General features: G+C 44.7%; 1 protein-coding gene across 7 annotated transcripts in view; it reads right to left on the bottom strand.

Moving 5' to 3' along the window:
• RBFOX2 (RNA binding fox-1 homolog 2) overlaps positions 1-16166 on the bottom strand; it is a 109353-nt gene that overhangs the window by 52008 nt on the left and 41179 nt on the right. For all 7 annotated transcript variants that reach the window (XR_003533704.1, XR_003533706.1, XM_027680355.1 and 4 more), the window contains exon 2: positions 3562-3786. Coding sequence is in view for 5 of the 7 variants with exons in the window: in XM_027680355.1 (XP_027536156.1) it covers positions 3562-3786 (225 nt within the window). In the remaining 2 variants the exon portion in view is untranslated. The remainder of the gene's footprint in view (positions 1-3561; positions 3787-16166) is intronic.

Genomic DNA, 16166 nt, shown 5'->3' with positions numbered 1-16166 from the left:
TTTTAGTTCAGCAGATGATTAATCTTCCCTCTGCGGGTAGAGTACCAGGGGATGCAGAGAGCTGACAACTGCTCTCGGCTTCTGGCCGTGCTCTCCATACGCTTACCTTGCAACAACAGCATTTGCTGGATCCCTCCAAGAGCTGCTCTAATTCATTAACCCAGCAAAAGAATTGGGCAGCTTTCTGCCAGGTCAGTGAATTAAAGTGGCTCATGTAAGGAATGCCAGAGCCAGTAAACAGGAGTGGGAGTTTGCACTTGGAGTCAGATATCTCTTTTCTGACAGCAGTGAATCTTTTAGATCAGCTCAGCTGCCAGAGGTACTGCAGCCTAATTAGCATCTCCCCTTGCAGCTAACTATGCTGGGTGTCTCCATTAGGGATAAGAGCACTAAAGTAAACCAAGAAGGGGGAAGGGGGAGAAAAACCAGGTGACCCAGCACTATAAGTAGTGAAATGCAGAGTGTCAACTGTTTAAGAGACAGGCTGCAACAGGCAGACCAAGTAGGCCAAATATGGTCTGGTACCTCAGTCTATTTTTAATCCAGTTCTTTCAGCTGTGCTTTGGGACAGTATCAAGAGAAAGGACAGATGCCTGGAGATGAAGTATGAGAGATCTGCATGCCAGGCAAGAAACAAAGCCCCACAGATGAGGTTTGATCCTAAAATAAAAAAAAGATTCTAAAATATGAAGTTGTTTGTATTACACTACCTATTGTGTCAATTTCTTTTCCATGCCTCTGTTCTGAGAGCTCTGAATGCTTTCCACTACACTCACACTGCCAAAACCAAGCTCATCCTTAGCTGGTGACACCAACCAGTCGTTCCCCTTTGCTCAAGGCTTTTAGACTGCATAGGAAGGCATGGACTTTGACTCTCAGAGTTTATTTTACGTAAGTTCACTACTGATCTTTGACCTCAGGCTTCCAAACCACTGTCTATTAACTCAGACACCACTGCTAATTTCAAATCATTCAATCTGAGTCACCCACAAGAATCTGCCAAGTTTCTATGAAAAGGTGCTCCCACCTGGTGTGTTACGGACCTTGCTATAGACCCCTTCACACTGCTGTGTAGCATCTTACCAACGAGATTAAATTGCCCTTTCCATGAGGGACCCCTAAGCCATCCCATGTTCTTTGTTACTTTGGCAATTATCCTAAAGGCTATCAGCCTGAAAAGCAGGAAGGTCCCACCATCTGAGCACACCTTTTGCTATCTCACTCTGTCCCGTCAACTGGACCAAGCACAGGCCTTGTTCTTAAAAGCAAGCAGAGAACTTATCCGTCTGGCTGAATGAATTTCTGAATCATCCCATGGGAGCACAGGCTTCAAGTCAGCAGCTAAAAAACCTACTGGCTGTTTGGTCTGGGGTATCACCTTCACACAAATGACAGCAACTGTGCTTGTCAGTCACAATAATGGGAGGGAAGGCTCACACCTCACCTCTGATGACTTTTCACTCTATTCAAGTTAGCACTTTTGTTTGAGTAAGATAACAAAATGGTGAAAGGAAAAGATGCCTTAAAGCACAGCAGTCTAGTCCACATGGACTGAACATGTGCATGCAACAAGTAATAACCAATTCATGTGATGGACAAGGGTGCTTGACATTACCTGTAAATGTTTAAGGTGAAATACCCAACCTGTTCTGCTGTATATTTTAATAGCACACTTTAGCCTGAGTAACTACTGAGCCTTCTTCCTTCCCCTAGATCCTACATCATTAATCAGCATACTGAGATGGAGAAAAGTTACGTGGAATTACATCCCAAGGCAGCCCACAGAATAAAAATAACTTCATACAGAAGAAGTCCTCTACAAAAAGATAAAGGGACTTGGAAGATCCAGGATGCAGTGGATGGGAAGGTGGCTCAACCAAGGGCATGTGGAAGGCTCTTGGTTGAGGCACCTTCCCCCCTCTCTCTCCTTGGATTTCTTTATGTGCCACCATCTGGGATCCTTTGGGCTTGACGAGTCCCAGCCACAGCAGTCACAGCAACACCCCTGTCTGTGCCCTTACCCCTTTCCAGCCAGCTGTGGCCCTCGAGCCTAACTCTGCACGCTCAGCTCACACATCTTTAACCACATCAAATGGTCACACCAGACGTGCCCACCTGTTCCCAACAGCCAGTACAAGTGTTGTGTGTTATTCAGTCTGTTTCTCGGATAAACCCTGCCAGTCAGGCTCCCTCTGCAGACTCCTGGCAACACCACTGCCTCCCAGCAGTCTCCCAGCAACACTCCCTCCACACAGATGGGCTCCCAATCCCTCCTTGTAGGCTAGCCACATGCTGTGGGCTCCTTGGAGCCAGCTTTAGTTGATAAAACACAGAGCTCAGCCCTGCAGAGCCACCGAGATGGCTCCTAATATGGAAGAGGAGCAGGAAGGTTGGCAAGAACTTACATTCAAGGTCAAGAGTCACATCATTTCCATTAAAAAGAAATGCTCTTAAGCTCTGGACAAGGATGGGAACAGCAAAAACACATGGGGAAAAACACTGCCCTGTTTTATTCCCTATTTCCAGCTTCCCCATCTAACCGGCAGTGCTCGAGAAAGTTGCTTGCTGGAGACGGGCAGCCCAAATCTTACGGCTTGGAACGACATCGGACAATCTGGTGCTAAAATGATGACTTGCATTTCTGCACACTGCACCAGCTCTAAGTTTTATTTCCTGCCTGACCTCTTCTCATCTACGTTTGTGTTTGCAGAGTAAAGCACTCAAAGTTCCTTCTACACACTATCAATGTGCCTTACAGGGTTTGTACTCTTTTGCTTCTTCAAGATGCTGAGGTTGAGGCATTCCCAGGATGAAATCAAAGATATCTTCACAAAGTCATGACCAACAGAGCCAACCCACTGCAGCGGAGCAGAGGCACACACCGGGAACTGTGCACACTTGAGCTGGTACTATCAGTTCTTCCAACTGTTGGCACTGAATTCATTCAGTACTTACCAGGGAAAAAAATAATCTCTACAAGCCAAACACCAACTACAAGTAAAACTGAAAGCATTAACAGATTAAATCCGCCCCTGAGCGCCGAAGGCTCTCACCATAAGGCTCTTTATTAGGAAGTTAAGTCTTAACAAGTGGCTTAAAGGGTGGATAAAGCTTTTCCTGGGATAATCTGCCAGCATGTTGCCCAGTGCCAGTTCCAGGTCATGGGAAGAAGAAAACAAAAATACAGAAGATGCTAAAAATCTTGGTTTGGCAAATGGATGACCAGTAGCTGAGAGCTCCTCTCCTAACTTTGCCCTCTGAAGCTCCCTGTCATCTTCAAAAAGTCAAATAAAAGTGATTTTCTACTCTGGTAGTTTCCTGAAAACAAAACCACATTGGGATTACTACTTTCTTTTTTTTCTTCTTTGCAGACACCAATTTACATGGGGAAAGATGGAAACCTAGTAATGGAAGGTCAGAAGCCATGTTTTGTTTACAATTCTCTCCTTCTCAAGTCTACTGCTGATTTGCTGTATACTTAAGAAACAGCAATCCAATCAATGTCTGCTTTTTCCCAAAGCACTGTGCTGCTCTCCTGGCTCTGCACCCTTGTGCACTTACTGCAAGAGATCCGTTCTGCGTGCTGGCCGTGTTCGTGCTCTGCTCTCCGTGCGGCTGCGTGCTTCCGTAGAGTGTCAGATTGTGCTCGCTGGTCTGGCCTGCATAGTCCTGAGTGTGTGGCACCCCGTACTCTGTGGGAATCCCATTCTGTGGGGGTGGCGGAAATGGGATTGTGGTGAATGGCTGCACCATTGCATCAGGAGTTGCTGCTGGCTCCTGGTTACCCTGAAGAAAGGAAAAGGAGAAAACAGGTTTACACTACAGAAGATAGATCAAAACATCAGCCCAAGAAACAACACACAGGTGTACACGTGAACATCCCACCCACCATCACCATAATATTGCACAGTCTTCTATTACCTGTTCTATCAAAAAGAGCATGCCTTACTCCTCTGAGCCATGACACTGTTCTCTTAATCTTTTCAGAGCAACTCTCTTGCTAACAGCTGGCACGTGGAGAAAAAATTATGGGGTTTGCAAACTGCATACCCCTGTGATCTCACACAAAGCTTTACACACAGTAAAGCGTTATTTTGGAAGGGGGAAGAGACACTGAAACATTGGAACAGAGAAGGAAACACAGAAAGAAGATCAGGCTTCTTTAATATCCCTGAAAGTACCGTAACTGGGTCCATCTCCTCCAGCCTGACACTCATTGCTCTGCTCACAAGCAAGCACATCATGTGTTTCAGAGCATGACTCCCGGTTATGTTACAGTAATAAAAAGTTTACTTTTTTAAACCCATCTGTGCAGAAGCCCCCTTCTTTGCTCTGGCAGCACTGAGTACACAGCACAGGTGCTCAGGTATCAATTGCTGGAATATCCCATTTGCTGCTTGCTGGCCACGCAGAAGACACCAAGGACCTGTAGGGAACTGAGCTGAGATTGCAAGCCTGGAGCACACTCACTCTTTCCCATTCCTGAGCATCCCTACTATCACACAAGACATTAATCACCCACTCCTCCCTTAGCTTTGAGTATCCCACAGAGACCTCTGTGCTAGGATAGTGGGCTTTTTAGAAGCTTTTAGCACTGTCTTAGATGTTGCTGACACCAACCAGATGACTCAGAAACAGAGACCTGACCATGCAAAAGAAATCCCCAAAAAACAGTAAAAAAGGTTACACCATCACATCAAAAAACCCACAATAAGCAAACAAAAGAGCATGCAGCTCTGCAGCCTCTGCAGGGATCTCACCAAAGGGAGAGCAGGGAGCTGCATTCAGCCACCTGGGGTGAAGGAGAACAGCCTTGACATTGAAGCCCGACCCTGAGAAGCCCAGGCTGCTGCACTGCTCCTACTGCTTCATCGCCGCAGCAGAAAAAAAATTCACAGAAAAGATTTATGATAGGAGGCCTGTTTGATTTATGTGCATGTCAACAGACTAATCCTGATTTTAAATTTTGGCTGCTGTTCCAGCCCTGGGTCCTCCCCCATAAAGTCTGGAGGTGCTCGAGCCTATTCTAACACCAGCATGCTTAAATCAATGGAGTAAAAGCGAAACAGACCTTATCCTACAGGTAAGGAAAGGCAGAGTGGGAATTACCAGGCAGCCTTTCAAGCAAAGAGCACGCAGGACCTGACAGACCTCCAGTGAAGCTGGACAAACCTCTAATTCCTTTTATCAGCCTACCTGCAGCTTTCCCTTCCGGGCGAAGGAAACAATGATAAACGCAGCACACCTCCAGCCAGCACCGGGTCATTCAGACACTGGCTGAATCCCAAATTTGCTCTGACATTAGTCTATCTGGTCTGCCTCCCCTGGGGGCCACGTGGCCACACGCTCCTGCAGCTGGGGAGAAGGAGAGGGAAGGGCATTCAATACCACTTAGCGCAGCCAAGCTAAAGCCTTGGCCTGCATCGGGAACAGACCGTTTCATTAACTCAAGTCCAGCCACTGCAAAGCCTTGCTGCCTGCAGAAACACAAAACTCTGCAGCCTTATCTGAGAAAGAAAAATTCAGGCACGCACGCCAGCCACGGCCAGTGCTCAGTTCCTTGCACGCACTCCCCCGAGTCGCTGCAGCCCTGCGTCGTGTGCTCGCGGGTCTGCAGAGGTTTTTTCACACACTAAGCACATTTTCTGAAAGCAGGACGGGATTTTTTAGTTTTCTCCCCCAAAAGGAGGGCAGTTCCACCAGCACTCTGCTTCTGCTCATTCCTTTGCCATTCTCAGCTTCAAAGCAAGGCACTTCTGACTCAACCTAAACTCACCAAGATCTGCAGAGCAAGTTCTGAAACAGGAGGCAGGAGAGGCAGAACGATGGTTGTCTCACTGCAAACCAGGTATCAGCAACCTTATCGCTCACTTGCTCACACTGTTTATCCCCCGACACAAGTCCATTCCATCCACATACTGTCTCCTTTCCAAATTCTTCTGCTTACAATATTTCATTGTATTTGATTGTCTGTGTGCTACGGCCCACACTGTCTGCCCCTTTCTTACGTTTAAAACAGGACTAAATATGAAACTGATTTTTTATTTTAAATTAAAAAATTGATAGGGTAACCCCAGAAAAGATGCAGGCGCAGAAACTATCTCAAATTTTCTCAGAACAAGCTAGATTTCCAAGCCAGTAGCATCCCAGATCAGAGGAACAAAATGCTAATTAGCCCTAAACAAAACCTATTCTGCCATCCTCTCTACAGTGCAGGGCTGCTCCCCAAAGGACACAGTCCAGCATCTTGTTTAATCTCACTCTTAGACTACTTAAAATGCCAGCCCATGAACCTTGTATAATCTTATTTTCAGTGGTTTTACCCCTCAGTTAATACTGTTCCCTCCAGTTTAAATGCATTTCAACCTTTTTAAATATTTTCTTTCCCTTCTTCAATTATCTACAAATGCTTGAAGGATGAAAAATGCTTACTCTCTCTTCTGTTGCTTGTGGCATTTTGATAATACGTATTTATTTTGAGTTTAATCACACCTCTCAAGCCAAAATATCCTGGTAACTTTATTTATTACTTCTCTCTGACCTTCCTAAGATTTTCAAAGAAAGGATTTCTGGTGCCAAATGAATGTTTTTAATACCATTGTCACTCCCCCCCCCCTCAAATTGCATTAACATGCAAAATCATATATCTTTTATTACAAATGTATCCTTCATTTAATGTCTCAGGTTATCTGGAGATTTATCACCATTATGTTTGTCCAGGTTTCACCTTCCCATGGAGTATCTGTATTTCAAATTATTTCTCTCTTTATATGATTATGGACATATTTCCCATCTGATTTTTTCCTGTAATTTTAATTTCCTTTGGTGCTTTAGAATTACTTTTTTCTCTGTTTCCACTAGTGTCTGCAGAAAAGGACTCCCGATGAGATCTCTGCAGGTTTCACAGCATATCGATATCCTCCAAATCCAGAGGAGATTCTACCTCTTCTGTTAGTCTGCCAAATTTCAACATTTACACACTTCATATTTTCAAGAACTAACACAGGACATGCACAAAAAAAATCCCATTAATCTTCAAACATAGAATCTGAACTCCTTTATCTCCTTCTAACCCACCATGGAGAATTCTGCAGTCAGAGGTGCTGCTTCTCACACTTCTCAGGAGGTACAAAGAGCAAGAAGAAACCCCAAGTTTTCCGGCTGAAGATACGTACTTGGGAGGAGAGACTCAACAGAAAGTATTTTGTCCATCCAATCCTGACAACATACTTCACTGTATTGCCAGTCCTGCCTGCTCTAGCCATGAAAATCTCTGTAATATCTACTTAAATGCAACAAAAAACCTAGATATGTATGTTCAAGGCAATCACCATCCCCAAACACACACAAGGACACCATCACAAGACTAGGAAAACCTGGCTGCAGCTCCCCCCAAAAGCTAGTGTCATCTTAAACTTCTGTGAGGGCATGAAATAAATCTTAACTAATGTTCAAGAGCAGACAGACACTTCTCTTGGCCACAATGCATCAGGCCAGCAGTCTTCAGGAGGGGAGTGTGATGGACATTCGGTTGCAGGAATAATTGTGGCAATTCCAGATCATCCAATTTCCTCCACAAATTTGTGCTGCCATGCACCAACCACGATAGCTGACATCCCATGCTCAGACTGGGAAAGGCTGGTCAGCGCAAGTGGAACTCAGTGTAATTAGCACATACTGCTTAAAAAAAGGAGAACACTTCAATAGGATACATGGTAACCCCAAATTCCAAAAAGAAGTAGTAATTGCTCTGTTTGCTATTCATTCTGTTGCTCTGCTCCCACATTCATTCATTCACATCAGGTGGGAATTCAAAGTAGCCCTTCCCTTGCAAAATGTTGGCATCTGATTCATCAGTACTCAAGACCTCAGAGCACAAGAAGGATATGGATATTCATCTGGGCTCCCTATTCTCAGCCCTACAAAGGTCTAGTCAGGTCCTTGCAGGTGCCAACTTTCTTCCTTAAGTCAGGGTTTTTCCTACACTGCTCATTACAAATCCATCCCACATTTTGTTTAAAAAACAAATTAGCTGAAACAGTGAAAAATCCCTAATGGGGACACATTTTTTAGAGTTTATGCAGCTTTAACTTAATTAACGAACTTCGTAGCTCCAAGCTAAGCAGAGGAATGGTAAGTAAACGCACGTAGTGGTACCTTGTGGAAGGGTGGGAACTGGAGATGATGTCTCAACAAGGAGAAAAGCGGTTCAGCAAATGCAACACAGGATGAATTCTTTCAGCAGACAGCAGGTGGTGATCCAAGATCACTGCACTGGAGCGCCAAGAGCAAACACCAGAAATGCACACAAAGGCCTGCTACTTCCATAAAACTGTCAAAGATCAGTGAGTTTTGTGAAGGAGTGGTTTTGCTTTGCTCATTAGAGAAACTGATGTAATTATAGGAATATGAAAGGAGCCTTATAGCAATGCAGCTCCAGATCTCTTCTGCATTGGTACACCATAATATGCATATTTAGTAAAGCATAACCACCCAAATAAAAATTATTAACCTGGTAAAGCTAAACTGGTACAATTTCTGTACAGACATGACAAACTGCCACGAGGTAACCCATCTGACCTATCCATAACCCTACAATGAATCATAAGCATCACAGAAAGGTGCAGAGAAATGGTACAGCATATAAACATCAAATAATCTCTTAAAAATGCCTTTGAACTCTGCTAACCCCCAAATCACTGGTATAGATGTGAGTATAAGCCTATTAGTGGAATAGGGGTTCTAATAGGTATATCTTCACTGAACTAATTTTATGAAACCTTGAAGCAACTGACTTGCAGCTAAGGGAGGCAATTAACCTGTTTGTGAAGACCAGAGTGTTCCAGCCTACACTGTTTGCTCTCCGCACTAACCTAATCCCTTTCGTAAACAGCAAAAATGTTTGTAGCTGGGATCTGAAGAGCCTGGCACGACCATTCAACCTGGAGCCGATGCCCATCCTCAGCTCTGCATGAAGGGGATCCTTGTAAGTGAGGGGGATGTAGGGACCACACCGTCCCCTTTCTACAACCCAGCTCACAGCCTCCTGCCAGGGATGCAAATGTGACACACAGCTCTGGTACAGGAAGCAAAGCACTGCTCCCCGGCTGTACACAGGCGAGAAAGAAAAGGTTTACCATACAAGGTTCCTGCTTAGGAGCAAAAGAAATAATAACAATAAAAATAATAACAGGCTGGGGATTTTTTCCCCCTCCCCTTCTCACAGGTGAACAAAAAAGCTGCTCTAGCAGGGTACCCTTCCCAGCCTCTTCCAACACAGTCTCCCTTCCCAGTTCTGAGCTGCAGGTTCAGAGAGGATCTGGTTGGAGCTGTCACCATCCCACCTCCAGCTGTGCACTCCTGCCCTCTTCTCCCTGCCAGTCTGCCCACTGCTGAGCCCTTTCAACACATATCCCAGGGGAAAAAAGAAAAATTACTCACTTTTTGTTGTCAGGTTAGTTTTGTTGCCACTTAAGAGTGCTGAAATAGCTTGGCAAGGAGCTAGAGGAGAATCAGAGCCAGAAAGGACAGGGGGTGGAGAAGCTGGGGAGGGAAGGGCCATGGGCACCAGCTCTTGGATGAGCTCAGGCTGCCAGGGAGCTGCAGTCTCCAGCATGCATTAACCCTCTCCCCAGGCAATCCCACAATTTGCCCACTGATAACAAATGTATCAAGAAGCAATTTCTTCACAAATGGGAATAGATACAAACCAGGGTGAACCATGCTCCCCAGACACACCCGGAACTCCAGCATTATCGCTTCCAGAAAAACAGAGGCTGGGCGTTTCATTACACCAAAGAGAAACCCCACCCTACGCTGGTAGCTCTCACAGCACATAGAACCTAAGCCTTAATTTTTAAAACTGTGCTTTTGCTCTTTAGGGCCATGAGGATACTCAAACACAAAAGGAAATGATGTACAGGATGATGAAGTGATGGCTTTCCAACTCCCCAAACACCCCAAACCAGTGTCTTGGCCACACCAACCCTGCAGGTCCCACAAACACCATACAAGCTCTCTATACAAAAATGCAGCAATAACACTTTCTCCATCATGGCCATTTCATTACAGATTAGCTTCTGAATGGGAAGAGTGGGTAAAATGCCTACAGAAAGGAAATCTGTATATATCCTTTTCACCTCCAAAGGATATAACCATCTCACATTCATCTTTGTACAAACCTGTTTCTGGATTCAGAGGGGTATGTGACCCTAACCTGACACCCACAGTCCACGCTACAAAGGCATTTCTGTAACTCCAGAGAGCAAGACTGGCATGCCTGTGTGTCTGGCGACCGAGACTGATAAAATCAACACTCTTTCTTAGTGTGGGCTGATCATAAAAGCACCTTGAAGAGGATCACGGTAATAAGAGGTTTTGTATTTCATCTGCACATCTGGAGCTTGATCTTTGTTTGATCTACGACACACGGGGGTAACAAAAAAGGATGTCGGATTTTCACTCTACTACCATGAGCACAAGAGCAATTTCTCCTGAATCCTCCCAAAAGCAGGGCTCTATCTATAGGTAGTTCTGCAAATGTCTGCTGGAGTTTTATGCTAGTTCTGTTAAAACAGAGAAAAGCTCATATGTATGCCTTTCTTTTTTTTTTTTGTAATTTAAATTGGATGTAATCATTTCAGAAATGCTTTTTGCATTGGGCTAAGTTAAGCCTCAATAAGCTAATCTTGCACCAAAGGGGAAAAAAAAAAGAAAAAAGAGATGCCTGCACTCAAGCTTGCACCTAGCTAACCATTTAAAGGCATGTTTCCTTCAATTTCCTGGTGCAAGCTTGCACTAGATTATCTAATCTTGCCCTTCCCTCTCCTAGATATGTAAAGCAAAGGAAGAACAAGTTATCTTCCAATACACACTCTATCATTCCATGCCACCAAAAACTGTTCTGTAAAATAAAGCAGCTGGCCTTTTTTTTTTTAATGCATCTAAGAACTTTATAGAGAAGAAGTTCAAGCCCCCTTCTGTAGGAAAGGATAAAAGAAAATTATAGTCTTATCTTACTCTTATACACAGGAAACACTCACTCATCCCCATGCTACCATCATGTCCACTAATGGCCAACTTTTACTCTATCCCTCTGCACAAACACAGGCTCTCAGTGCTGAATGCATACACACTTGGTAAGAAGCCCTTGGGCAACCTGCAAAGAGGCTTCCTGTTGGATACAGCCAAAGCTTTAGAGTTATGCAACATTAATAAGGCCCAGGGCCACATCTACTTACCAGCCTGAAACATAGCTTTCAGATTTTAAAAAGCACTGATTTCTGCTCCTGAAATCTACATTATTCCCCATTCAAAAAAAAAAAAAAAAGTTAAATGTTACTAGCACAAAGACATCCCAACAAATGCTTTCAATCAATTCACGCTCTCTGGGGCTGATTAGAGAGAATTGTGTTTCAAGAGACTACATTGGGGTCTCAACATCTGTTTCCATTCCATATTAGGAATGAAACTACCTCTGAGAATTATTGGGGAGAAGGGGGTAGGGGTGTGGAACAAAGGAAGAAGTCACCAGGATGGATATATCTTCAGCAACAAAGCCAGCAAGTAAGAAAAAAGCTCAGGCTCAATTTTTTGTTCCAGATTGGTCCTTTAGCACCTCTCCTGGCTGTATTCTCCCCACCTCTGCAGTATTCCAAGTGACTGTTTTCCACTTCACATTCATAGTCAAACATTCTTGGGGGGAAAAAAGATTTCCATAAGATGACTAGCTTTCAACAAATCAGCATGAAAATAAAGTCTCAAAATACTACACATCTAGTCCTATGTTAATCCAGCAGGCACCCAGAGCTGCAGAAGCATGTCCCACAGAGGGGAGCTTACTCTACCATCAGGAAAAGACGCTTAAGTTTCTTCTTTCGGACCAGAATTCAAATGAGTCACAGCTAAGAAACAGTGTGCTGCAGATGTGTCACGTATGTTTAATCCAAACTAACTGTGATTAGCTATTCAGCAGATTAGCAAACCAATCACACTTTCAGCTGCATGATTGCAGATCCTCTCTCAGGGAAGCAGAGGCCAGTGGTGGGGAAGGAATGTGCTAACTGCTCTTTCAGGAGTGTTCCATGTTTACATCAGGGTATATGGGCACTCATGTACATGACACTTTAAATGGCACAGAGGATTTTCTTGTGCTGGTTTTCTGCCTTAATCTTGATGCTAACCAGTGGTTCCTGGTGCTGCTCAGAGAAAGAAGGGCTACAGAATATGAAAATATAACAGGGAAGAAAATCCCACCTAGTGCCATGGTATCTCTTGACCAGGCTGTCAGGGTAGTGTCACATCTACTGTCACCTCAGCTAATTCTACAATCAGATTGCTCGCTTCAGACAGCTTTGTTTCAAGGAAGACAGTAACCCTCCAGATGACATATTTCAGAAAACCAGTACTGCTGCTCCAAGCCCAATCAGGTACCTGGTGCTGGACAGATAACCAATTTTTCATCCCATGTCTCTGCTCTGCAAATGGACTATCATTGTGTATCTGCAAGTACATCACCAAACCCCAGTGAGTGTGAGGAGTTATTCCTGCAACGTCAAGAATTCAAACGGCTTTCCTGACTGTTTAAATCCTCATGAAGCTCATTCAGCCCCTTAGAAAGATGTGTATCTACTTTAGTCACAAGAATTTCTCAAAGCGACACAGCTATCTGTAATAGACTCTCTCAGATCTCTCTCTATATCCAGTGCTCTTCTAGGAAGGATTTTGAAGATCAGTTTTGGTATCAGGCTTTCCTGTCCCCCTCTTCCCTGCTGTGAGGGCTATAAGCTGAAGGCAGTACCGAGCTGTGCAGAGGTGCTGCTCTGAGCTGACTTGGCTCCTGGAGGAAAGACAAACCTTAAAGCCCTGTCTGGCAGCTTCACTTATACTGCACTTATACAGGCCCCTTCAGTTCCCCAGATTTCAGTGGCCAGCAGGAAAGTCCTCCCGCCTGCCTGCACTAATTCCAGCACCGCACAGGAAAAAAAGCAGTCCTGCCTCTGCTGCCAGCGTAGGAGGAGGAGGGAGGGAGAAAGCGCTGGGAAGGGGAGAACACATCTGGAATCAATTGGAGAGCGCCGAATGCCTCGGAAAGAACTGCAGAGCTGGCAGAAACCATAGCGAGGAGCCACGTGTTCAGACGTGACTACGAAGCAAAGGTGGGGGACGAGACACATACAGCATACTTAAACACAAAACCAGAGCTCCTCTTGGGGCTCTTGGGGGATTTTTTATGCAAGCAGCTAAACATCTCAGTCCTGTCATATTTTCACTGCCCCTGGCCTATCATGGGTATGGTCAGAATTCCATACAGAAGACAGGAGATGAGATGAGGCAAACGGGACCCATCTGTGACTCGAGCACCAAAACTCAGTCACGCAGCAGCAATATTATATCAAGCTGCTCTCAGGGCGCAGGGCGGAGGAAGTCTGTGACTGACTTGGCACATGTTTGAGAACAGAAATTTGCCGGTTTAAAAATGCAGATTTCTTCCCACAGTTACTTTCCATTCCAGCAGTGCATTCTCCTATCTCCTGCTACTCATTTGTTCCAAGAGTAGTTTTCCATTTTTCAAGGAAGCCTCCATTATGTGTCCTGGAAAGCAGAGGTTCTGGAAAGGAGCAGAGAGTCATGGAGAAGCAATTCACCAGTGCAGCAGCCTGGCACAAAGAGTGACTACAGCTGTTCAGATATATTACCAACAAGTAGGATGTGGGAAGCACTGCTACTTTGGTACGTGGCCTTGGTCAGATGAAAAATAAGACACATGCTTCCACATATGAATTTTAAAAACAGAATTAAAAGATTCAAAAGGGAACACAAAAGAGCCACAGAAATGACCACAAGATTGGAAAAAGCCACATGGCTGTGCACTGAAAAACTTGAAAAGCCCAATTTATTTTGCTTATAATTTTTTTAAAAAATTAAGTGGCAACTGATTATTTTGTGAAAGTATATTAATTGTGAGGGGGGGGACACTACACGCTTATGATATTTAATCTAATTTAAAAAGGCATCAAGAAATAGCCAAAAGCTGATAAATTCAGCTCTGGTAAAAGACTCCGTTTCATTTTGTTTGCTGATTTTTAAATGACGGTCATTAAGTCAGCTGCTGAGAAGGACTCAGTCCTTTCCATCTCTTTGCGCCTTTGTGCTGAAAACATTATGTCACTCAAAACAGAGGTACCTGAGTGAGACATAATGGCCCACACCACATGTACAGCCAAAAGAGGCTATCTAAAGCCAGATCTATAGGACAGTATTCTGGAAAGCTAACAAGAGCTGGTGGAAGTCAACGCACATAAATGAAAAATGATTAAACTCAGCAGCATACACATTTATATGCAAAATGACTTCACCTTATGGAGAGGAAAAAGCTATTGAAAAGTATAGGTGCAGTTTTGTGTACCACCTAATATGATAAACTACCAACTGGCCTCAGAATCAGTGGCTCCGCTTCCCTCCCCGGCCGTTGAGAGCTCTTGTCATGCCACAGCCATTGCCAGAAAATTAATCCAAACAATAGTCATCTGTTTGGCCATAAACTGAACTGTCTCGCTTTATATCTGCTTAAGCACGATGCCCAAAGTGGTGAGGAGGCTGAACATATGGCCAGGGCAGAGAGACGAGGGGGACTATTCTTCTCACAGCAGCCCACAGTTACGCTACGTTAAGCGCAACTTGAAAATGCACCTGAAAGCCACTTCATATAAGAACAAGAGGCTACGTGGACATTTAGCATATGTTACTGCCACTACCTGTTTCACTGCTTAACTTCCAAAGCACACCCATGTAAGCCAGCACGAAGCTGGTTTGTACACAGTGAATTTGTCAAGTATCTCAGGAAAGATTTCCCCATTGTTATAAAATCCTTTTAAAGCCTCTTTCCCCCAGGCCTTCCAGCTAATGCATGTTTACCAAATTCCTGCTCTAACCACAAACCAGTACAGACTTCTCCCCTACACAGGCCACCTGCACAGCTGAAAGGTAAAACTCGAGGTCAGCGCCACATTTGACCACCTTTCAGGTGTCTTCTCCTGGGCTGGGTGCGACTAATGCAGCTCCTGTGGCCTCCACGCTCAGCAGTACCTTTGGAAGAATGCCCCTCTCCCTTGCCACCACCACATCAATGCCTTGGTCACATAAAGTGTGTGTGGGTCTAATAGTAGTGATATACCAAATATTCACATTAAACTACTGGCAGTCCCACTTTTAAACTGCTCTATTTTACTAAAGCTTAAACTGATAAACCTTAAAAGCTAAATTGAGATAAGGGCATCCCGTTTCAGTGGCATGCCGGTCAGCATCTGCAGCTCCCTTAATACATTACTGCAAAGGTTCCCGTGAAATTTACCCCCCTGCATAATTCCCAGCAGATCTCCACCTTCCACAGCCAAGTGCATTAAAGGTACTTTTTTCTCCCTCCTTGCGCACCTACAGAAAGACAAGAGCACAGGATATGCAAAACTTAAACCCTTTCAGCCAGTCCGTTTGCCCTTCTGTACATCCCCTTTCACGCACACAGTGTCAGGCTAAACAAAGCCGCTCGCTCCAGGATACAGGCCTGGAAAAAAAGCATTAGCATCTGGCAACCAAGAGCAGCACCCCAGCATAAGAGCCTGAGAGCAAATACAAGTCTCTGGCACGAAGAGGAAACACCAAGATGTACGCCTGACTGCTCCTGTCAATCTTGCAGTGGGGGAATGCCCGATTATTTTTTTTTAAATATATTTTTATCATATTACTGAAAGGAAATGCCAGGGACTGCTGTGGCCCCTATCCCTTGAGGCTCCACTGCTGCCATCAGGCTGCACTGCCTTTGCAGCCATGAATATTTAAACAGGGCAATAAATATTTCAGAGCACATTCATCCCAATGAGAAGTCTACTAGCACAAGAGAGCTGAGACAACCACGCAGAGCCGGGGCTGCTCCCTGTTCTGCCTCTCCAGTTCTCACACCGCCTGCCCTCCCTTGGCCTTACTTCCCTCCAGACCTCAACAGAGAGCCTCAAATATTCACGAGTAAAGCAGCGGTTACTTCACAAACAAGCAGAAACACCCATGAAAAAGTAAAAAAGTGCTCCACTTTTCAAAGAGGTGCAGAACACAACTAGCGCATGCTTTGCTTTCACCTCTTCTGAGCTTTTGGGTGCTCGCTCTCAGGAAGA

The sequence above is a fragment of the Neopelma chrysocephalum genome, unplaced genomic scaffold (assembly GCF_003984885.1).
Source record: "Neopelma chrysocephalum unplaced genomic scaffold, ASM398488v2 Primary Assembly neopelma1_59, whole genome shotgun sequence".
Classification (NCBI taxonomy): domain Eukaryota; kingdom Metazoa; phylum Chordata; class Aves; order Passeriformes; family Pipridae; genus Neopelma; species Neopelma chrysocephalum.
The sequence above is the reverse complement of the archived record's forward strand: the minus strand, read 5'-3'. Positions and strand labels throughout refer to the sequence as shown.